Source organism: Dendrobates tinctorius, unplaced genomic scaffold (genome assembly GCF_039654945.1).
Source record: "Dendrobates tinctorius isolate UK_male_01 unplaced genomic scaffold, ASM3965494v1 ptg000133l, whole genome shotgun sequence".
NCBI lineage: Eukaryota > Metazoa > Chordata > Amphibia > Anura > Dendrobatidae > Dendrobates > Dendrobates tinctorius.
The window spans coordinates 16,206,146-16,229,860 of record NW_027361801.1 but is presented as its reverse complement, the minus strand read 5'-3'; the positions used below and the strand labels follow the sequence as shown (position 1 = coordinate 16,229,860).

The following is a 23,715-nucleotide window of genomic DNA, read 5'->3' as shown; positions in this document are numbered from 1 at the left end:
TACGCCCACTGGGTCACCAGTGTGTCGGCATGGCAACAGCAGGTCTCCTGGAACCTGGACCCAGTGGTTGGCGCGCATAGCAAGTCAGCGATTCTACTACATAGAGGCGATCTGACCATCGCCTCTATGTAGCAGAGCCAATTGGGCTATGGCAGCTTATAGTCTCCCATGGAGACTATTGAAGCACGCCAAAAGTTAAAGAATGTTTTTACAAATATATATAAAAAAATTATAAAAGTTCAAATCGCCCCCCCTTTCTCTCCATTCAAAATAAAACAATAAAAATAAAATCAAACATACATATATTTGGTATCGCCACGTTGAGAATCTCCCAATCGATTAATAAAAGGATTAACCTGATCGCTGAATGACATAGTGAGAAAAAAGTCAGAACACCAGAATTATGTTTTTTTGGTCGCCGCAATATTGCATTAAAATGCAGTAATGGGCGGTGAAAAGATCATATCTGCACCAAAATGGTATCATTAAAAACATCAGCCCGGCACGCAAAAAATAAGCCCTCACCTTACCCGAGATCACGAAAAATGGAGACTCTACGGGTATCGGAAAATGACACAACTTTTTTTTTTTTTTTTTTTTTTTTTTTTAAGCCAAGATTGTAAAAAAAAATTTCACCACTTAAAGAACCTAGACGTGTTTTGGTGTTTGTGAACTCATAATAACATAATATTGCACTTTGTTTGTAATTTCACCACACTTGGAATTTTTTTCCCGTTTTCTAGAACATGACATTGTAAAACCAATGGTGTTGTTCAAATACAACTCGTCCCTCAAAAAATAAGCCCTCACATGGCCATATTGATGGAAAAATAAAAAAGTTATGGCTCTGAAAAGGAGGGGAGCGAAACGCAAAACTGAATAAAGCTCTGGGGTTAAGGGGTTAAAGTCACTGGGGTGACTGTCAAATGTCCAGCATTTCTTTAGGTAAAAAAAAAGCCTCAACACCATCTGAAGGAGCGCTCTGCTCCCATGTATCCTGGCACGCTGCATGGCAAGGTGCATTCATCCCTGATTTAATAGGACTAGAGAGGAGCGAATTTCTTCGGGTCCCTGCTTACTCAACAAGCTATAGCGCTTACTGACAAAGCTGCAAAGGGAACCCGGCTTTCTGGATTGGTCTAGCTGATCAGCTTTTCGGCTCCCCAGCTGCGTGTCTTGTGGCTGTGTGATGGTCACAACATATGCATGGAGAGCCTGTTTGTTGGGCTCTCCATTCATGTGTCGTGACTGTCACACAGCTGCGACACATGCAGCTGCGGCGCCGGACAGCTGATCAGCCGGACCAATCCACGAAGGCGGGTTTCCTCTGCAGCTTATTCGGTAAGCGCTATAGCTTGTCGAGTAAGCAGGGACCCGAAGAAATTCGCTCATCTCTAGTTAGGACCAGGAGAGTAGCTGGCCTAAACTGTCAAAAGTGCAGCGCCACTAAAGCGGGCTGAATCCAGAAAACTAGTCCAAGAAAATATTTTGCCGGTATTGCCATGATTGGATTTGCACCGTGGGCCCCAATATTTGCCAGTGATCCTGACTTTTTGCATGTTGTCCATCTTGGATACCCTGATTGTTGTCATTTTCAGGCTCACTAGAACATACCTTCCTATAAAATATCTACACAGTATTTAAACTAGTTTCTGAGCCTTGTAATATCCAGGCTGGAAAGTCCAGACTCTTTGTCTAGACTGGATGTGATCCCTAAACTTGTTTCACAGCAGAAGAGGTGAGAAATTTGCAGTACACTTATAATAAGATATACAGCTCTGACAATTAAGAGACCATTGCAGTTTTATAAAAATCAGCGTCTCTACATGTCTGACAGCCATTCCATTCCAGTGTCAGTTGAATTCCAACCAGAGGACACCTCATTCTACTTAAAGGGAATCTGTCACCCCTTTTTTGAGATATCCTATAATGATATCATTCAATTGTGTCACATAAGGATTCTCTTAGTACTTTTGCTTCCCCCCTGATCCCTGCACCTTTCATGCACAAAATACCTTTTTTATATCGGTTCAGATGTATGTAAACTGCCGCTGTCCTATCTGCTGGGCGGGGCTTATTCAACTGCTCCCCCCTCCCTGTCTTGCTCTACGCATTTCTTCTTGTGTAGAGCAAGACAGGGAGGGGGGAGCAGTTGAATAAGCCCCACCCATCGGACCGGACAGCTGCAGTTTTCATACATCTGAACCGATATAAAAAAGGTATTTATGCATGAAAGGTGCGGGGTCAGGGGGAAGCAATAGTACTAAGAGAATCCTTATGTGACACACAATTGAATGATATCTCAAAAAAGGGGTGACAGATTCCCTTTAATGTGCTTCTGATTAGGTGATCACCTGAACCAAATCTTATTTAACAAAGGAAAGTATAAAAAAAACCCTGCTGTGGTTTTCACAATCCTCTTGCAATAGAACAAGCTGGATGGCAAAACAAGTGCTAGTAATATCCCAAAAGTAATAGGAATGAAAAAATAACTTTTAACCATGCCAAAGGAGTTGAAAAGAAAAAGGTCTTGAGTGAGGAATAGAAGAGCTCAATTCAATTAAGGATTGGCCCATAGAGGACTGGAGTAAGGTAATCTTCTCTGATGAGTCTAATTTTCAGCTTTGCCCTACATCTGGTCGTCTAATGGTTAGACGGAGACGTGGAGAGGCATACAAGCCACAGTGTCTTGCACCCACTGTGAAATTTGGTGGAGGATCGGTGATGATCTGGGGATGCTTCAGCAAGGCTGTAATTGAGCAGGTTAATCTTTGCGAAGGACGTATGAATCAAGCCACATACAAGGTTATCCTGGAAAAACAGTTGATTCCTTCTGCTCAGGGAATGTTCCCCAACTCTGAGGACTGTTTTTTCCAGCAGGACAATGCGCCATGCCACACAGCTAGGTCAATCAATGTGTGGATGAAGGAGCACCACATCAAATCCCTGTCGTGGCCAGCCCAGTCTCCAGACCTGAACCTCATTGAAAACCTCTGGAATGTAATGAAGAGGAAGATGGATAGTCACAAGCCATCAAACTAAGAACTGTGTGAATTTTTGTACCAGGAATGGCATAAGGTCACCCAAAAGCAGTGTGAAAGACTAGAGGAAAGCCTGCCAAGACGCATGAAAGCTGTGATTAAAAATCATGGTGTTTCCACAAAATATTGATTTCTGATCTCTTCCTGAGTTCAAACATTAGTATTGTTGTTTCTAAATGATTATGAACTTGTTTTCTTAGCATTATTTGAGGTCTGCAAGCACTGCGTTTTTTTGTTCTTTTGACCATTTCTTATTTTCTGAAAATAAATGCAAAATTTAGCGCTTGGAAATATACCTATGAAGAGAAAAATCGGACACACTGAAAATTTTGCAGTGGTCTCTTAATTTTTGCCAGAGCTGTATGTTGAGTTGCCCGTCACAACCAGCATAGACAAATGAGACACTATTGCCTGGGGACCCCGACTGCTCATTGTCTGCCTGGCCTTTATTCTTGCAATTTTTTTTTTCCGGCATGGCAGGTGAAGAGTTAATGTCTTAAATTCCAGCGCTCATAAATTCCACTTAATGATCATTCTTGAATTCTTTGTGTTTCTGGCTCTCTCCCCCTCCCTAATTTCTTAGCAAAACAAGCGTTCTGTAATGACGAAAGTGCTGAAGAGGCTAAATCAACTCCATATGTAGGCATTCTGCAATTTATTGTAGAATGTGTCTTTGGGCTGTCTGAGAAAGACATGACCAGCATGGACCGCAAAATGTCTATCTAATATGTTGATTTTCAAATGGATTTCAAAGCCCACCACTGGCCTTACATTCTGCATGCTTGTCTTGGTGCATGACTAGCAAACCCTCGTAGCCTCAGATTCATCGCCTTTTACAGAGATTGTGTTTTGATTTCAGAATCACTAGCTTCCCACCAGGAACCATCACCGTAATATAGGAAGAATATACATTGGATGGATGTGTATTGAACATTCTTATGTCATGTCAACGTCAGAGCAAAGCCCATTTATCATTGGGCGTAGGGCCCCAATGAGTGGCCCACTGGTAAGGGTTAACATCACATTCTTGCTATTTTTAATCATTTTGGTTTCAAACATATGTATATTGTCTACTAGGGTGGATGAAATCTATGAAATTGTCATCTGTCTCTTGTCACTAAGGTTTCAAAACCTAGTCATGCAAACAAATAAAAATTATTGCACGTGTAACTTCACATAAAAATGTAAGTAAATTTTATATGCTTTAAGTGGTATGGATAAATAACTTTTTTTTATTCTATTAAATCCAAGATAAAAATAAATTCCTGTTGGTTTGGGTCTACAGCTTTATACAGACTTCTAAATCTCCATGACAATTGATAAGCAGTTATTCTTTCTCACGTCTGGTGCCAACTAGAGTTGGTGCAAATCGATTGGCAGGAATTGGTCCAGCAGCTGAGTTCTTAATCAGTGGTCGGGGGACAGAAGTCCTCAGACCTGCCTCTAATGTGGTGGCATCTGCAGTGAGGCGCCCAGTGCACTTCCAAGGTGATCACAAATGTGAATATGATTGTTCTGTGACTTCCGTTGTTACCACATAGAGAATTTTTGAGGTACATGGCTCTGATTAAGGGTGCGTTTAGACTGGCTGATAATCTGGAACAAGCATTCCTTTAAACACCCATTCCCATTTTTTGGCCTGTCTAAATAGGCCACCAATGGCTCATCAAATAAGCAAACCGTTTGTTCTTCAGGTGAAATGATTCTTCTTGAGAGCACATTGTACTGCATAAATGGGACATGTGCTGCAGAAACTGATAATCTATGTCCATATGACTTTCATTCCGTGCGCATGGAAGTGCGGTTGACTTGTCTGAATGGCCTATTAAACGATGACCTGACCACCCTGGCTTGCAGGTAGCAGTTTTCGGCCAATGTTAATGCACCCTTATTCTTGTAGTTTATCTTTAAGCTACCAGATCCTAGTAGGTAGTTACTGTATGAAAATTGGTCTTTAAATGTGACTAGAAATGCATATACACTGCATTATTAACATGAACGAGCATTCCTAGGAAGCATAATCATGGAGCATAAATTGGCTGCTGATCATGAAATGATCTTTTGTCTTGATAAAAGATTTTTTTTTTCCCTCTGCATCACATCATCCTGTGTAAATGGCTCCTCTGCTGCCAAGAATAATGGCAGCCTATGAACGATCAATTATTGTTTTGCACACCTCTGAAGTGTGGCTGCTCGGTCTCTAAATTCAAATAAACGACTGCTGATCAGCTAACATGTTACCAATCTGTGGTTAATTACCGAAAACCCCAACGTTAAAGGATAGTACTATATACATTGGCTGGCAAAAGTATTCACCCTCTTGGCATTTTTCATGTTTTGCAAGCTCAGAACCTGGAATTTCATTTTTTTTTTGCTTTTTTAATGGTTTGTAACAGTTCATGTAAAGTACATGCCTACAACTGTGAACGTTTGGTTTTCTTTAAATTCTGAATTAAACAACAAATAGGACATAACTGAAAAATTCAGTCAGTACTTTGTATAGCCTCATTTTGTGGCAATTCCAGCTGCAGGTCGCTTTGGATAAGTCTCTGGGAGATTTCTGCATCTTTCCACTGGGATTTTTTCCCATTGCTCAAGGAAAAACTGCTCCAGCTCCTTCAAGTTAGATGGTTTCCTCTGGTGAATAGCAATCTTCAAGTCTGACCACAGACTCTCAATTGGATTTAAGGTCTGGGCTTTGATTAGGCCATTCCAAAACATGTGCACGTTTCCCCTTAAACCACTCTGAGTGTTGCTTTAGCAGTATGCTTTGGGTCATTATCTTGTTGGAATGTGATCCTCCGTCTCGAATCACTGACTTGTGGGTTTTGCTTAAGAATATCCCTGTATTTCGCATCACCCATCTTTCCTTCCATTCAGACCATTTTCCCAGCCTCTGCTGCCGAAAACCATCCCCACAAAATGATGCTGTCACCACTATGCTTCACTGTGGATATGGTGTTCTTGGAGTGATGAGCTGTGTTGGTTTGGCACAAAGTTTACCTTGGTGACCAAAATGTTCAATTTTGGTCTCATCTGACCTCAGCACCTTCCTATAGACATTTGGAGAGTCTCCCACGTGTCTTTTGGCAAACTCAAAATGAGCTTTTACAGTTTGTGTATAAAACTGGGTTTAGTACTTTCACAAGTCACTGTATATTAGCAGGGATCTCAGATTTTTGAGAACTCCACCTGATCCATGAAATTCCAGTAAGTGGTTTTGTGGACATATTGTTAATAACAAGTGAAAGTGGGCAGGGTCCATGCTCCTCCTGTACCAGTCGTGACTTCTATTGTTTAAGATTACAGTAATTTTTTATGTATACCCCTCCTCACATGTAAAGCGCCATGGAGTGAATGGCACAATAATAACTTGAGGGGAGGTGGGTTTGGGAGGGCAGTAAAGGTCTTCTCACACAGCAGATGCTTTTCAGATTTCTGTCAGTGAAAATTTGTTATTCTTCTGAATGGTTTTGTTTTTGCACAAGTCCCTGATTTTTGAAAGCTCCGTTCAGAAGAGTGAGCCATGATACTTATGCAAGAAATCTGCTGCATGTGAAAAGCCTTTTGCGAGGGGACAGCATTTGCTACCCCTCAACCATATCCGAACATCCCCTATTTTGTACAAAATATTCACTCTCAATAAAAGTGAGTCTAGCTAAACTCTGTATTATGTAAATGGCTTATGTTAACTCATACTAAAGGGGGTTTTACACTAAGCGAGATCGCTAGTGATATCGCTCAAGCGACACCGATATTGTGACGCGACAGCGATCACGCTAGCGATCTCGTTAAGTGTGAAAGGTAGCAGCGACCGGACCCCCCCGTCGGCTATCGCTGATCGTGCTCGAATGTGCAGGTACATTTTTCCATCGCTGACGTCCCGCTGTTCAGTAATTATCGTTGTGTTTGAAGCTTTAAAAACGATGAGCGACGTCAATAACGACGCATGGCTCAGCGACACAGGCGTGACTTACCGGCCACGCCTCCTCTTCCCTATTGGTCTTTACAGCGCTGACAATGTGCGAAATGTATCTGACAAAAAAGCTATAAAAGACAACGCTGGAACGCCTCAGGTATTTGAAAAAAACCAACGATGATGATTCTTCAAGAGGGTTGCTGAAGGACGAATAGCGAAATCTAACCAAAAATGCACTTTTGTCTCTAGGGAGAAAAATGCTGGTTTAGAAGCTAACCACGGCGCTCCAGAGATTTAAACTGTAACGCTATTACGTCCTCTTTAATGACGCCGCCGGCCAATGACAGCGCAGCGGTGACCACCAATCGGCGCTTTGGGGGGCGTTGTAAATTAAACGCTGAAGCACGCCCACCGAGGTCTGAATCGTTTTTTGTTTAGTAATGTGAAAGGTACTCAACGAGCAACGAGGTCGCTATGCAGATCGCTGATCTCTCTAGAGTCGTTGACGAGAGTGGACTGTTTGAAAGCTATCTAGCGATCACGTAACGACACAACAGCGATCTATGCCTGGTCGGATCGCTATCGTTATCGCTGGTGCGTTGCTTAGTGTAAAAGGCCCTTTAGACCAGAAATACATTTTATTATCCAGCTAATGATTTGTCTGAAGTGGTTGACAAGACTGGTCAAACAATTCACTTGTTTGTCTGCTTCACAATGTGTAGTCTTGGGAAGGCAAAACGATGGGATGATTTAGCGAATCCTGCTTTGAGCAGGGGGTTGGACCAGATGGCCCAGGAGGTCCCTTCCAACTCTACGATTCTATGATTCTATGATTCTATGATTCTATGATTCTATGATTCTAAGGCAAGGCTTTCCCTAATGACCGTAGTAAGTGGTTTATATTGATAACAGGCAAATGACACATTTATGCTTTTTCCTTTGTCTGAGTAGATAAGATTAGCTGATTGAGACATTCACATCTGAGATGTTCCTTTGTGCCCGACTTCAATCCCGCATTGTTTTATGACCCTTCACTTGTGTTTTTGTTACATTGGTTAATAGCCCTGCCATTTCTCCTGCTCAGATTGTAAATGTGTAAGTAGATAGAATTGGAGTAATATGTGCGAAGTCAAGGTACAGATAGTCTGTAAGGAGTACCAATCAAGATTGACGGCTCACGTTTACATGCAGTTATAGGTTCAATATTCATAAGGATTTTGTCCAATCATGCTTCTGCTTCATACGCCTCCAGTCTTAAGCCCATCATTCAACTGTCGGCCGATATTGACCAGTTCGGCTGAAGGTCTTGTGTATGTCGGCTACAGATAGCTGATGGTTGGGAGAGATGTCAATCGCACATGTCTGATTTCAGATTACCGATTGCATTGATATAATCAGGTGGCTTTCAGATAGAAAACCCAGGATCGCTCAACCAATTGAGCACTCCTGTGTATGGGAGAGTCAGCTGAGATGGCTGTTGTTAAACAGCCATCTGTGTATGACCTGCTTTAGGGGAGCCTTAGGGTACCGTTACACTTAGCGATGCACCAGCGATCCCGACAATGATATGGATCGCCGGTGCATCGCTAAGTGGTCGCTAGTGAGCTGCCACACAGGCAGATCTCACCAGCGACATAGCAGGGGTCAGGGGTCGCTACTTACTTGTCAGACGCGGCGATCCTGACGTCCTCCCGCCCGCTTCCACGCGTCGCTCGTCGGCACCACAGGAAGCCCAGCAGGAAGCGCCCGACGAGAAATGGCCCAGGACGTTCTCGCGCGACCAGCGATGAGCAGCAGGGGAGCCGGTCGGAGGTAAGTATCAGACATAGCGATATCGCTGCTGCGTCACAAAATCGGTGACGTTACAGCGATATTGCTAGCGATATCGCTATGTGTAACGGGGGGCTTTAGGGGATTCGGCATGCTTATGTGGAGATCACTTTTGAAAATTTTACAATTGATTGGTTTACATGCAAACTGATTGTTGTCCGTACAATAACCTCCTTAAGTAGGCCAACCATGGCTCTATGCGCACAAAATGTTATCTGCAGAACATCACATTGCACAGGACGATATGCTGCATAATAATTTTTAAGCAAGCTTCTTGCTCGTTCATTAAGTTTTTAGACAGACCAATAGCCTGAAACAAGTATTCTTGCAAACATTTGTTCCCTATTACCTGCCTAAAATTGGTGTAAAGTAGTCTTTTATCTAAGAAATTAAAGCACCACTCAGTTTTTTTTCTTGCATTGCTGGAATGGCATTTTATCTGTATGTAATTCCCCTTTCCCTTGCCTTCATAGTTTTCCAGCGTCGCTCCTGTCTGCCTCTGGCAAAAAGTACAGCTCCAGTGCTTCATGGAGCAGCATGGAAGTCGCTTTTTAATACAAGTCTGAGAGCCTTGTTCTGGCTCTCATAGACTTGCATGGAGAGCATGTGGTGTAGCTTGACATCCAGCCAATCAGAAGCTGCTGTCACAAGATGGCGCCTCAGGACCGAGTCGGCACCGTAAAACGGTGAAAATGCTGGAGGGTGAGTATATGGCTGGGGCTTACATTTGAAGTGCCACTCCAGCGCTGAAAAAAAATACCCGCTGGGGTGTGGCTTTAAATTCTTGAGTTTTGCATGGTGGAAAGAAAACCGCTAGAATAAAGAATAGAAGTATAGTTTCAAGAGAATTAGTCTAGAAAATGTTCCCAGAGTTGTATTTATGGAGGCCATAATTGTGGTTATCTGTGGATTCCCTCCTATGCATCTTTTTTACATAGAAGTCAATTTATGAAAAACATCTTTCACAAAATGTGCCCGCTGCTGGAAGATACCAGTGACGAAAAAGCAGTAGTCTAGAAATGTGACCTAAAGTAACAAAGTGGCCCTTTTTGTTATACTGTATTAGCATCCAGTATGCAGCGAAAGTGTGAGGCTGGTTTTCGTCTGGATTTTTTTTTTTTGTGATCTGTTTAACTGTCCGAGAAACGTGGATATGAGTTCTTGAAAGCTCCTGCCCACCGTGCGTCTAAAAACGCTATTGAACAGTACATTTTTGGGTGCTTTTTCCTCTATAGACATCTGCGGGAAGCCTGAAATATCCATTTAAAAAAAAAATGCAGCTGTGTTTTTAAGTTCAGTATCAAAGCATTTTTATGCCAAAAAATATATCATTAAAGCGACTTCAAATCTGCACCAAAAAGTGCCTAAAAAATGTGAGTACAAAAGCTTTAGTTAGAGAAGATGATTGTGTATAATGTTGGGGACACCATCTGAATATATGGAGGAAAAAACACAGCATTTACGGTGTGTGACCACGGCCTAAGGCTTTATTCACATATCAGTGTTTCTATGCCAAACTAGGAGTGTCTCCAAACACAGGACAGTTGCCAATCTTTCAATTCTAGCTTTTCCCTGTAAGGCTAAGTGCACACGTACCGGAACTCTCGCGGAAATTACCGCGAGAATTCCGGAATTCCAGTCCGCGGGAAAATCGCATTTTAAATTCCCGCGATTTTCCCGTGGAAAAACTAGCATTTTGCAAGCGTATTTAGCTTGCAGAATGCTAGCGTTTTCCAAGCGATCTGTAGCATCGCTTGGAGAACTGATTGACAGGTTGGTCACACTCGTCAAACAGTGTTTGACGAGTGTGACCAACTTTTTACTACTGAGGCCGCCTATGCGGCATCAGTAGTAAAAGATAAAATGTAAAAAAAAAAAAAATAAATAATGGTGTTATTCTTACCTTCCGACGTCCCGCGCAGGCGTTCCCAGTAATCCTTTGCGAAAATGCCCGCGATGACGTCCGTTCTCGCGGGATCGCGATGTCTCGCGAATGACCGCGAGACTTCGCGATCCCACGAGAACAGACGCCATCGCGGGCATTTTCGCAAAGGATTACTGGGAACGAAAGCATGAAGAGAAGCGGGAAGACTGCGCGGGACGTCGGAGGGTGAGAATACAATATTTTTTATTTTTAAATTCTATTTTTTACAGGGATATGGTACCCAAAGCCCAGAGGACAGTCTCCTCTCCTCCGGACCGTGGGTACCATCCGCAAATGTTCTGCTTACTTTCCGCATGGTGTGCACAGCCACATGCGGGAAGTAAGCGGAACAATGCATTCCTATTGGTGCGGGATCGCCGCGATTCCGCAAATTTATGAGCATGCTGCGGTTTTTACCGCGAAGCGATTCCGCCGCGGTAAAAACCGCAGCATTAGCACAGCATTGCGGAATCCCATAGGAATGCATGGTATGCTTATTTTTCGCGTTTTCGCGGCAAAATCGCGCGGTTAAAACCGCCGCGGAAACGCGAAAAAAACGCCACGTGTGAACTCAGCCTAAGGGTCCCGTTTCACTTAGCGATGCACCAGCGATCCCAACAAGATCCGACCTGGTAAGGATCGCTGGTGATCCAGTGATCCGTATAACGACCTCGGCGGTCGTTGGTACCTTGTCACACAGCAGCTTTTCTGACGATTCCCACCAGCGTCCCTGAGTTCTGCGTTGCCAATGAGGTCGCTCGTTGGGTCAAACACAGCGATGCGTGCTGGCCAGGACATTCGAGTATGATTAGCGATATCCTGTGGGGGCCCAGTCGCCGCTATGTGTCACATGTAGCGGGATCGCTGGCGAGGTCGCTGTTGCGTCACAAAATCGGTATGTGAGACGGGGGCTTTAGTCCCACTCCTGGATTTGGCGTACAAACACTGATGCAAAAAACTGAGCGAATACTGACGTGTGAATAAGCCCTTACTTTGTTTACAGCTCGTAATCCATGCCAATTATTGAGAGGAACTAATCAAGAGCGCGATCAGCCATTGTGGGAATTTTGTCATCCTGACACAAGGTCATAGATAGCACAAATGGGTTTCTATTTGCCTTCCCCTGAATCAACATGGTATAAAGGTTAAACCTGGTGTATCTCTGTCCTGTTAACTTTTACAACAAGATAACCAATCTTTATCTGGTTTTAGGTGTCGAACATATAGTGCTATTTTGTAGTATACGGTCAGGAAAGGGTGACTATATATTCATATAGCACGTACTGCATAATTAGCCCTGTACAACGGTCATTGGGGGCAGACATGGCAATTTTTTTTTTTTTTTTTTTTGCAAAAAAACAGTAACTTGTTTAAAAGGAAAAACTATTTGGGTGAATACATTGTATACTGAAATTTTCCTAAATTGGGGCATGAGTAAACCCTTGAGGTCCTTTTACTTAGGCCTATAATCACTCGCATTACTGATTTTTGGCTCAACCTAAACCTGGTCGAACAAGCCTGATCAGTGCTTATGCAGGGCAAAATAATCACAGACCGCGGCACATTTCCCTTTTTAAATTACGGATGTAATGCAAACTGTATAAGGATCAAGCAATTACCACATATTACTAATCATTCGTCCCCATACAGTTTTCATAGATCTGTGTAGTAGGGCCTTAAAAAGAAACGCCAATTGACTTACCGGTATATCGTTTCTCGTTTGGCCAAGAAATCTACATGTGTAAATCATGTGCCAGGTGCTGACAGATCTGTTTGAAAGTTTGATTGGTCATGTTTTATTATTGTTTTTTTTTTTTTTTTGCCTTGAATTGTGTTCTACAACGCCAGTTGCCAGGCAACTAAATAGTGTAGAGATTCGACTGTCTGCCTTTTTCCTTCTTCTTCTAACCCCTCTTCTACTGCTTTTCCTGTTTCCTTCCTTCTTTCGTCTTCCCTAATCCTGTTTATACCTTTATTTTATTTTTTCGGTTATGTTTGAAAATGTATTTAATTCTTATTAAATCTAATCCAAATGATTGAAAACTAGTGTAGTGGGGCATGTTTTAGTTTTGTAAAGCTGTCAGCAGGGCTGTGGAGTCGGTAAGCCAAACCTGCGACTCCGACTCCTCAATTTCCCTTACACCGACTCCGACTCCACGACTCCGACTCCGACTCCCACACATATTGCTTATATTTAAGTGAAAAATTTATTGTAGTACAATGTGAACCTCAGACATTTAATCATTTTTATGATCCAATAATCAAGATATTTAGATAGAACAGAATATATATTGGTGTACTACCCGGTTTTCATTCTTTTTGGTACAGATACGATATGGATAGACAGATATGGATAAATGGATAGATAGAGCAGATTTCTAATCTGCTTTTGCTATTGAAAACATTATCTATGAGCTCAAAAACCTTTCAGGTGATGCAGTTTTTTAAAAAGATGATCAGCTTTTGCAGCTGAAAAACGTATCCTCAAAAAACACAGGAAAAACGCTGTGTGTGAATGTAGCCTTAGATCAGGAATATAACAGCCATTTATAGGACATTTCATAACTTTCCCAAACTCCTATGAAAAAATATTCAGCACATTCTGCATTGAACTACTGTACCCAATTTATTATATATTTTAGGAGTCGGAGTCGGTCCATTTTAATACCGACTCCAACTCCGACTCCACCAAAATGAGCACCGACTCCACGACTCCGACTCCGACTCCACAGCCCTGGCTGTCAGGCCTCATGATAAAATCTCCCCCCTCCCCACTATATTTTTGTATTTTTTTTTTTCTGCAATTTAGTTATTTTACCCCCTTATGTAATGCAATTAATTCTACAGCGCTCCGCAAATATTATCTTCACTGTCCCCATTGGGATTCACATTTTTAAGAATCAATAGGTCCAAGACTAAAACACCTGTCTTGATTAATTCCCCTTTGTCTGTGAAGTTCGTTTTTAACTTCTTTGTAGCATTGCAGTCATACAACCAAACTGGCGTCCATCCGGCAGCAGATCTATACTATGTTCATTTTCCTTGCACATGTGACACAATTTTTTTGTGGCACTTTCTCATGTAGACTATTTTTTGGCAGCGAAATTGGCGGCCTCTCTGGGCTTGTGAATTGCACGGCACTTGGTATCTATGGGTCCTCCTTTGTCCTGTCACAGCCTCATCATGCTTTCCAAAGTCAAATTCCTGGTAAGCATACAGATGAAGTATGGCATGATAATCTGATTGGTAAATATGTTAATCTATTCCTGTGTTGCACAATGCCGTTTTCAGCTGCCCCTGGTTACTGCGACACGACCAAGTAAAATGCATTGTGCTCACGAGCAGTTCCAGATCTCAGAAGCCTATGTACAAGTGAGAACTGTTGCCATAGTAAGGGGTTTAGGGTAAAAGGAACATGTTATACTGTACATTGGACGTGTAAGCTGTCAGCCCCCTCCAGCTGTGTGATAGCGTACAGATCAGCGATGGGAGTTGCAGTGAATCCATCATTATATGTAATTTACCAAGTATGTTATTTGCTATAATGCTTTGTGTCGCACAGCACATATGGGGTTAATTAGCTTTTACTGGAGGATAAGTGATTTGATGTGAATCGAATTTTAGGAAACTCGCAAGACTAATTTGCAGTTTGATCCACAAGAATGGCAAAGAAGTAACTCACATTATTTTATACAATGCAAAAGACTGAATCGGGCTGAGAAGCCACTCCCTGAGGAAGCTGAATTTCGGCGATACGCTTGTGAATTTTTGTTCCTCATTTAACTCCTTTTTCCTCTCCCCATGACTAGTATTTATCCAATGTGTTAACTTTTTTCTTATTACTGGTGCTGCTTATGTGATTTTTGATGCTGTGGTACTTTTAACATTTATTGTATGTGTGTAATATATATGATGTACTGCGAATACGGATATCTCCTGTGAGGGGGACTCTTGTCTCATCATTTCAGCTTAGACTTTTGTTCTCATTGTGGCACATTGGTTTTGTGCATGTTTGAATTTGACAGTGTTTGGTTGTTGTTTTTTTTATTTACCTCTTGGGATATGCCAGTAAAAGCATAGTTTCTTTTCTTCCTTTTTACATCCAGAAAAGGCTTGCAAGACCCACGGACTGGCTTCCCAATAATGCCTTGCAGCTATCAGATAGTATAGCACATCACATTGTGTAGGTCAGCCTGTATAAAAGGCAAGGAATGCAGCAGCAATGTAGTGTGAATCTGTTTAATGTGGGGCTTTAACAATTTAACAATAGAAATATGAAAAATGGGCCAAAAGCTGAGAACTGTTTTTACTTTGAGTGTGGGACAGAAGAGCAATATTTAAAGGTTACCATCTGTATACCCATATATGTTTAGGTCATTTTGACATTACTAAGGCTGTTATTACGTTAAGAGCTCAAGAGAGTTTATATACAGTCCTAGGAGAAAAACTGGAGTACTTGCCCCCGGAAGTGATTTTGTTCTTTGCATATAATTTTTTGGGGAAAGTTTGCCATAGCTGGCTAATTCAAATATCTAAAAGTTTCAATCATCTCTAGTTTTTGTATATTTCAGAATATTGAGGTCTTTTTTTTTTTTTTTTGTTTGTTTTTTTTGTTTTACCTTTTTACACCATTTAAAAAAAGTTAATTTCTGTTTTAGGTAAACCCCACCCCTCACTGTGTACGGGCAATGATGAAGATGACATACTGTCCTCACTGCCGGGGGCTTGTTACTGTCAAGCCTTGCAACAATTACTGTCTGAATGTACTGAGAGGCTGCCTAGCCAATCCTGGGGATCTAGATGTTGACTGGAACAACTTTATAGGTGAGTACCAATTGATCTAGAATTGTCAATTATGTATGCATGAGTTTAATTAGTTCAGTATTTGGTTACTGTTTATATGGTTGAATACATGTAAGGAACGTATCAAAGAAGCTCCTTGAGATCTGTCAGAGCTCTTAATTTGATAGGATTTTGAAAAAACAGCAATTCACTCTAAAAGTACTGTCACACTTAGCGATGCACCAGCGATCCCAACCAGTGATATGACGTGGTCGCTAGTGAGCTGCCACACAGGCAGATCTCACAAGCGACATAGCAGGGGTCGGGGGGTCGTTACTTACCTGTCAGACGAGGCGATCCTGACATCCTCCTGCCCGCGTCCAGGCGTCGCTCTTCTCCACAGCAGGAAGCTGACTACGAGAAACGGTCCAGGACGTTCTCGCGCGATCAGCGATAACCAGCGGGGGAGCGGTCGGAGGTAAGTATCAGACATAGCGATAGCGCTAGCAATATCGCTATAACGTCACAAAAACCAGTGACGTTATAGCGATATTGCTAGCGATATCGCTTAGTGTGACAGGCCCTTAAGGGCGCAATCAGACAGCCATATAAATCCGACCGAGATAAGACCACAGTTCAGACTGGCCAGCAGCTTTTCTGACCTGTGCGTGACCTCTAAATTGAAGTATATGAAGCGGTCTCTATCTGGCCGGAAGAGCCACCAGCCATTCTGTACACTGCATTCCAATCATTGTCCGATTTATATGGCCATCTGACTGAGCCCTAATGGTACAGTAAGATGTCCCGATTTTGGCCCTTCACACCATTAACAAGCGCAGATTGACAGTTCACAAGTCACTTGGTGCTATTTTACTGGCTTGTTTACACAGATTGACAAATAATGGAGATTGAACCATCGCTAATGCGACTGTAGCAATTATTTTTTCTAGTCACTGTCCACGACCGAACCATAGGAGGATACTCCCGCCCTAATAGGGACAGGAAACACAAAGAGGTTGAATATCCCCACTCCACTTCAGTGTTTTTCCTGTTCCTATGGGGCACGAGGAGTTTCTCCTGCGGTGCTCTGTGGCCCTCCCTGTGCTTCCAGACAAAGCAGGGCGGCAGGAGCGCCGGGGTCCTCTCTGAAATCAACGGCTCTCCTACTCTACCTTCCGGCGCGTGTGTTGGGCCGTGACCAGAAGTGATGTTGGTCACAGTCTGATACCGTCACTTCCCCGGTGGAACGCACTGCCGAAAGATGCGGTAGCGAGGCACGTGTGCTTGCCGGAGTCATAACAAAGCATACTCAGGAATTAACCGGAATCGTCCGCACCTGGGGGCACTTCCAGAGACGGAGAGTAAGGGGGTCATCCTATCAGGATGACGTGCTGGAATCTCGGACCTATATAAGGAGTCCAGATAGACACCACAAGGTAGGACCTTTGCTGTCATGGAGGGTGGTCGTTCTTCTTGCTCTGCGTCTGCAGAACCCAGCTCTGTCCCAAACCCAGTAAGTACCTGGCTTGGTGTCTCTCTATCTTTGGAGCAGTAATGTCCTTAGGAGTTATACTCATGGTCCCTTCTCTCCTCTTTTCAGGGAGACAAGGATCCTGCTCCAAAAATGTGCCATCTGTCTTAAAAAGTTGCCTTCTTCATACAAAAGATCTCAAAAAAGTTGGTGTTTCCGGTGCATGAGAATATCCAAAAGTTGATACTGGATGAGTGGGAGCTACCAGAGAAGTGTTTGGTGACACCTACAGCGCTGAAAGGAAGATTCCCGCTAGAGGAGAAAATATCCAAATACTGGACGGAGGTTCCAAAAGTGGATACTCAAGTATCAAGTACTCAAGAATACGACCTTGCCATTTGAGGATTCCTCCCAATTACGAGACCCTATGGATCGCAAGACAGCCTGCCAAAGAAATCATGGGAAACATCCGCTGCTTTATTAGATTCAAACTTGGGGTCATTGTTCCGGTGGCTAAATCAGCTGGAGGAACACCTCAACATGGGTACATCTAGAAAAGCGTAATTGGGATCTATACCTCTCTTAAAGAAACTTACGGAGTTCCTAGCCGACACTTCCGCAGATTGGGTAAAGATGGCAGCCAGAGCTGCGGTCTTGTCGAATTCAGCCAGAATAGCAGTGGGGCTGAAGTTATGGAGCAGAGACATCGCCTCAAAGGTTAAGCTTTGCTCTATCCCCTTCAAGGGGGAATATATTTTCTAGCAGGCCCTGGATGAATTGATAGAAAAAAACAAACAAGAAGGTACTGCCAGAACCCAAAGTGGCCAAGAAGCTGTCCTTTCGTCCCCCTCAGAGTCAACCATCCTCATATAGGGGACAGGGGAAGACCGGACACTGGAGCTATCCCAAGGGGGGGGTAGAGGCAGAAACATTTTACTCTCCCAGGGACAACGTCAAGATAACAATGACGTAGAATCGGTAAGGGGTCGGATCTCCGGATTCCTCCCCCAATGGGAACTTCTTGCCTCAAACCAATGGGTGAGACAATCAGTCCAGACTGGGGTAAGATCGAGTTCTCTTCCAGACCTCCAAAAATATTGAGAATAACTTGCCTACCATCTCAGGTGTTATGAAACGCCTTAAGACGGGTCTCCAAAAATTACTATCTGCAGGGTGATATCCCCATTTCCAGAAATAGAATACAGAACAGGACATTTTTCCCGTGTATTTTTAATTAAAAAAAACAATGGAACACACAGGATGATAAATTTAAAACCTCTGAATGCACGTAAGGTACAAGAGGTTCAAGATGGAATTGTTAAAAAGCCCCATTCCATTGGTAGGCCAAGATTTTGTAAAGGCGACTATAGACCTTCGGGATGCTTACTATCACATCCCCATTCACCCAAAGCATCGGAGATAACTGAGATTTGCGGTAGCTCAGGGACGGCAGGTACATCCACTACCCGTTAAATGTCCTCCCATTCGGCATTTCTTCGGCACCAGGGGTCTTCACCAAAATAGTGGCAGAGGTGATAGTAGCGATCTGAAACAGAAATATGTGTTGTGCCTTATTTAGACAATCTGCTACTCATAGGCCAATCAGAAATGGTCCTCTGGGGCCAAATTCAGAAAGTTCTGGATCTTCCAACATCATTAGGATGGTTTAATAAATTTATCAAAAATCCAACCTGGTTCCGTCCAGCAGGAGAATCTTCCTGGGAATAATGTTAGACTCGCAAGAACAGATGTCTCATCTTACGGGGATCAAAGGGAGGTATCTCTCAGGTCAGCAATGTCCGCATTAGGATCCTTGACCTCCTGCATTCCAGCAGTAGCTTGGGCCCAGGCCCATACAAGATGCTTGCAATCCCACATTGCTGGGATAGTGTCCTGGGGTCACTGAACAAGACTATTCACCTGCCAGGAAGAGTAAAAGCATCCCTCAGCTGGTGGCTCAAATCCAACAATTTGGCCAGGGGAGTGACTTGGGATCAAAATCCCCTTTCAACCATCACAACAGACGCCATTGGGAAGGATGGGGAGCCAGTGTCTCCCATGCCACATTCCAGGGAATATGGTCCCAGGACGTCTGTCTTCGTTCTTCCAACTTCAGAGAGCTGAAGGCAATAGAAAAATCTCCAAAGGCGGCGGTACACTTGTTAAAAAGGACTCGTATAAAAGTCTATAAAGACAATATGAACACAGTGGCACATCTTCGAAACCAAGGGAGTACGAGACACAAAAGCCTGAAGGCGATTTAAACCAGGATCTTTGCTTGGGTGGAGCAACATGTTATCCCTGTCTGCATTCTATCTAAAAGGATCGGCCAACATGCAATCAGATTTCCTCAGCAGGAGAAAGATACATCCAGGAGAATGGAGCGTAGCTGGTGGGATCTTTCAGGGGCTAACAGAAAAATGGGGTCTCCCGGAGGTAGACCTGTTTGCTAGTCATCTAAACACAAAAGTAAGAGAACAAATGAGTCAAAATAAGCACCAGGTGTTTATAGTGAATAATGAAGACATTGCTTCAACCCAAAGACTGAGGCATAGTGCCTGTCAAAAACAATAAAAAGATGGAAACGCTCCCACTAAAGATATATACAAAACAATTGGAGCAAGAAAAAAGCCATCAAATGTAAAAAGCAATTCATACTTTATTAATCCACATGAATGTAAAAATATTCATGCCAATAATAAGGCCTTATGGAAGGAAAAAGGGAAGAAGTACTGCGGCTAATACAGGAGTGCACAGAATAATACTGCGGCCAAAAGTCATGAATATACACATCTGCATAGAAGAATAAAAGGGCAAGTCCTAAATAATGCGTGAATACAACAAAGTGGGCCAGTAAACAGTATGCTAATGCATAGCAATAGCCAAATCAGTATGCCCATTTGTAATAGTATAAATACCGTTTACTCATGGTCGCTGGTGTGTCTGTGTGCCTCCCTGCAAACCCCCTGATGCGCGTTTTGCGTTAGGTGCTTTCTCAAAAGGGGCACCCCTTTAGCATACTGTTTACTGGCCCACTTTGTTGTATTCACGCATTATTTAGGACTTGCCCTTTTTATTCTTCAGTGGATGCTTTCGTCCACTGTTGGAACTCGAAGTTGGCATATGCCTTTCCTGATTCCTCTCCTACCAAGGACATTGCAGAAGATCAGGAGAGACAAGACAAACACCAATCTGGTAGCGTCTCATTGGCCGAAAAGGAGCTGGTTTGGCGCCCTGGACAGTTTAAAGGTAGATGACCCACTGGTTCTCCCGCCAACCAGCAACCTTCACCAAGGACCAACCTCTCACCCAGATCCTCAAGCCTTACAGCTTGCAGCCTGGCTTCTGAATCAGTCATCCTAAAGGTTAGAGGTCTCTTGGTTAAGGTGATAAAAACACCGCAAGGAAGCAGGATCTGCAGAGCTGCCACCTGGTCCACGGTCCATACCTTTTCAAAACATTATAGACTTGATATAATGTCTAATACCAATTTGGCCTTTGGAAAGAAGGTTCTCCAGGCCATTGTCTCCCCCCCCCCCCCCCCTCCTAAAAATGAGATTCTTTGGCATTCCCCCTACAGTACTGTCGTGGGGGGTGACTAGAGAAAATAGAATTTGACTTACCAGTAATTCCATTTCTAGGAACCCTCCACGACAGCAGGGGTAATCCCACCTGATTGTTTCATTTGGGGATGTAAATAGATATTGAAGCATTCATACCAGTGTAGTCCTTTATAAACACTGAGAGGAAGTGGCGTGGGGCTATTTAACCTCTTTGTGTTTCCTGTCTCGATTGGGGCAGGGAGTATCCTCCTCTGGTGCTGTCATGGAGCGTTCCTAGAAATGGAATTACCAGTAAGTCTAATTCTATTTTTTTCTTTTTTTGCAGGTATAAATGACTCGATAACTCACTCTGCTCATTTATTGGGTGATTGCTGACCTTTCCACCGGACGATTATTGGGAGCAAGGGTTCCTACAAATGCGTGTTGCCTGATATTCTATTGATATAAATGCACCATTTTTCAAACTTAGGTTTGCAGTGAAATTCCGTTATTTGGACATTGAGTAATCCAGAAAGTTTAATTGTAGTGCTCATCTCATTCTCAGTACACTATGGACTTCTATTCTAGCCCTTATTATTATTATTATTATTATTATTATTATTATTATTATTATTATTATTATTATTATTTATTGTTATAGCGCCATTTATTCCATGGCACTTTACATGTAAGGAGGGGTATACATAATAAAAACAAGTACAATAATGTTAAACAATACATGTCATAACTGGTACAGGAGGAGAGAGGACCCTGCCCGCGAAGGCTCACAATCTACAAGGGATGGGTGAGAATACAGTAGGCGAGGGTAGAGCTGGTCATGCAGCGGTTTGGTCGATCAGTGGTTACTGCAGGTTATAGGCTTGTAGGAAGAGGTGGGTCTTCAGGCTCTTTTTGAAGGTTTCGATGGTAGGTGAGAGTCTGATATGTTGTGGTAGAGAGTTCCAGAGTAGGGGTGATGCGCGAGAGAAATCGTGTATGCGATTGTGGGAAGAGGAGATAAGAGGGGAGTAGAGAAGGAGATCTTGTGAGGATCGGAGGTTGCGTGCAGGAAAGTACCGGGAGACGAGGTCACAGATGTATGGAGGAGACAGGTTGTAGATGGCTTTGTATGTCATGGTTAGGGTTTTGTACTGGAGTCTCTGGGCAATGGGGAGCCAGTGAAGGGATTGACAGAGGGGAGAAGCTGGGGAATAGCGGGGGGACAGGTGGATTAGTCGGGCAGCAGAGTTTAGAATAGATTGGAGGGGTGCGAGAGTGTTCGAGGGGAGGCCACAGAGCAGGAGGTTGCAATAGTCAAGGCGAGAGATGATGAGGGCATGGACTAGGGTTTTTGCAGATTTTTGGTTGAGGAATGAACGGATTCGTGAAATATTTTTGAGTTGAAGTCGGCAGGAAGTGGAAAGGGCTTGGATATGTGGTTTGAAGGAGAGATCAGCGTCAAGGATTACCCCGAGGCAGCGAGCTTGTGGGACTGGGGAGAGTGGGCAGCCATTTACTGTAATGGATAGGTTCGTTGGGGGGGTCACGTGAGATGGGGGAAAGATGATGAAATCTGTTTTGTCCATGTTAAGTTTCAGAAATCTAGCGGAGAAGAAGGATGAAATAGTGGACAGACATTGAGGGATTCTGGTTAGTAGGGAGGTGATATCTGGTCCAGAGATGTAGATCTGTGTGTCATCAGCATAGAGATGATACTGAAAGCCATGAGATTCTATGAGCTGTCCCAGGCCAAAGGTGTAAATGGAGAAGAGCAGGGGTCCTAGGACTGAACCTTGTGGGACTCCGACAGATAGGGGGCGAGGTGAGGAAGTGGTGTGTGAGTGGGAGACGCTGAATGTCCGGTCTGTTAGGAATGAGGAGATCCAGGATAGGACCAAGTCTGTGATGCCAAGGGATGAGAGGGTCTGTAATAATAGGGAATGGTCCACTGTGTCAAAGGCAGCCGACAGGTCCAGGAGGAGAAGGACAGAGTAGTGTCGCTTGCTCTTGGCGGTTAAGAGGTCATTGGTGACCTTAGTAAGGGCAGTTTCAGTGGAGTAGTGTGACCGGAAGCCAGATTGTAAGCGGTCGAAGAGGGAGCAAGAAGAGAGATGGGAGGACAGTTCAAGGTAGACGTGTTCCAGTAGCTTGGAGGCATAGGGGAGAAGTGATATAGGGCGATAGCTAGATACAGAGGATGGGTCAAGAGAGGGCTTTTTGAGGATAGGTGTGATGGAGGCATGTTTAAAGCTTGAGGGGAAAACACCAGCTGTTAGTGATAGGTTGAAGAGATGGGTTAGGGTTGGGATGAAGACTGTGGTGAGGTTTGGGATGAAGTGGGATGGGATCGGGTCAAGTGCACAGGTGGTGAGATGTGATCTTGAGAGTAGAGTGGAGAGTCAATCTTCTGTAATTGTGGAGAAGTTGGTTTTGGAGGTGGAGGGCTGGGAAGTCGGGAGGAAGGGCTCTGGGGGTTGTTGACCAAAACTGTCTCTGATGTTATCAATCTTCTGCTTGAAAAATGAGGCAAAGTCTTATGGCCAGAAGTTTCCAGCATGTTGGGGCAATTCCAACGAGTGGCATAGTTAGACTAGAAGTGGGGGTTGGACTTTGTGACCTTAACACAGGAGGCACCTTTATAATTCTCATGTGCAAATAACTCCAAACAGATTGCATTGTTTTGTTTGTTTTTTTTGTTTCTTCATATCAAAAATACTTTAATATAGCATTAAGAGTATGACTATAATAAAGAGCTGTTTTACTGCTTTATTTAGTTTTAGACCAGATATAGGAAAAACATCTGACTGCAGTCCTGCCTTGTAGAAAAATTATATACAGTGGGTATGAAAAGTATTCAGACCCACTTAAAATTTTCACTGTTTCATTGCATCCATGTGGTAGATTCAAAAAAGTTTTTTTTTTTTTTTTGTTTTTCTCTCATTAATGTACACTCTGCACCCCATCTTGACTGAAAAAAACTGAAATGTAGATTTTTTTATGCAAATTCATTAAAAAAGAAAAACTGAAATATCACATGGTCATAAGTATTCAGACCCTTTGCTCAGACACTCATTTAAGTCACATGCTGTCCATTTCCTTGTGATCCTCCTTGAGATGGTTCTACTTCATTGGAGTCCAGCTGTGTTTAATCAAACTGATAGGTATGTGCCTTTACAAATCAAGTCCTGACTATATAAAGGCCCCGT

General features: G+C 43.2%; 1 protein-coding gene across 1 annotated transcript in view; it reads left to right on the top strand.

The window, feature by feature from the left end:
- The window catches only part of GPC4 (glypican 4), a 196,376-nt gene that overhangs the window by 148,304 nt on the left and 24,357 nt on the right, over positions 1 to 23,715 (top strand). The window contains exon 4 of the mRNA XM_073543504.1: positions 15,373 to 15,538. Coding sequence (XP_073399605.1) covers positions 15,373 to 15,538 — 166 coding nt within the window. The remainder of the gene's footprint in view (positions 1 to 15,372; positions 15,539 to 23,715) is intronic.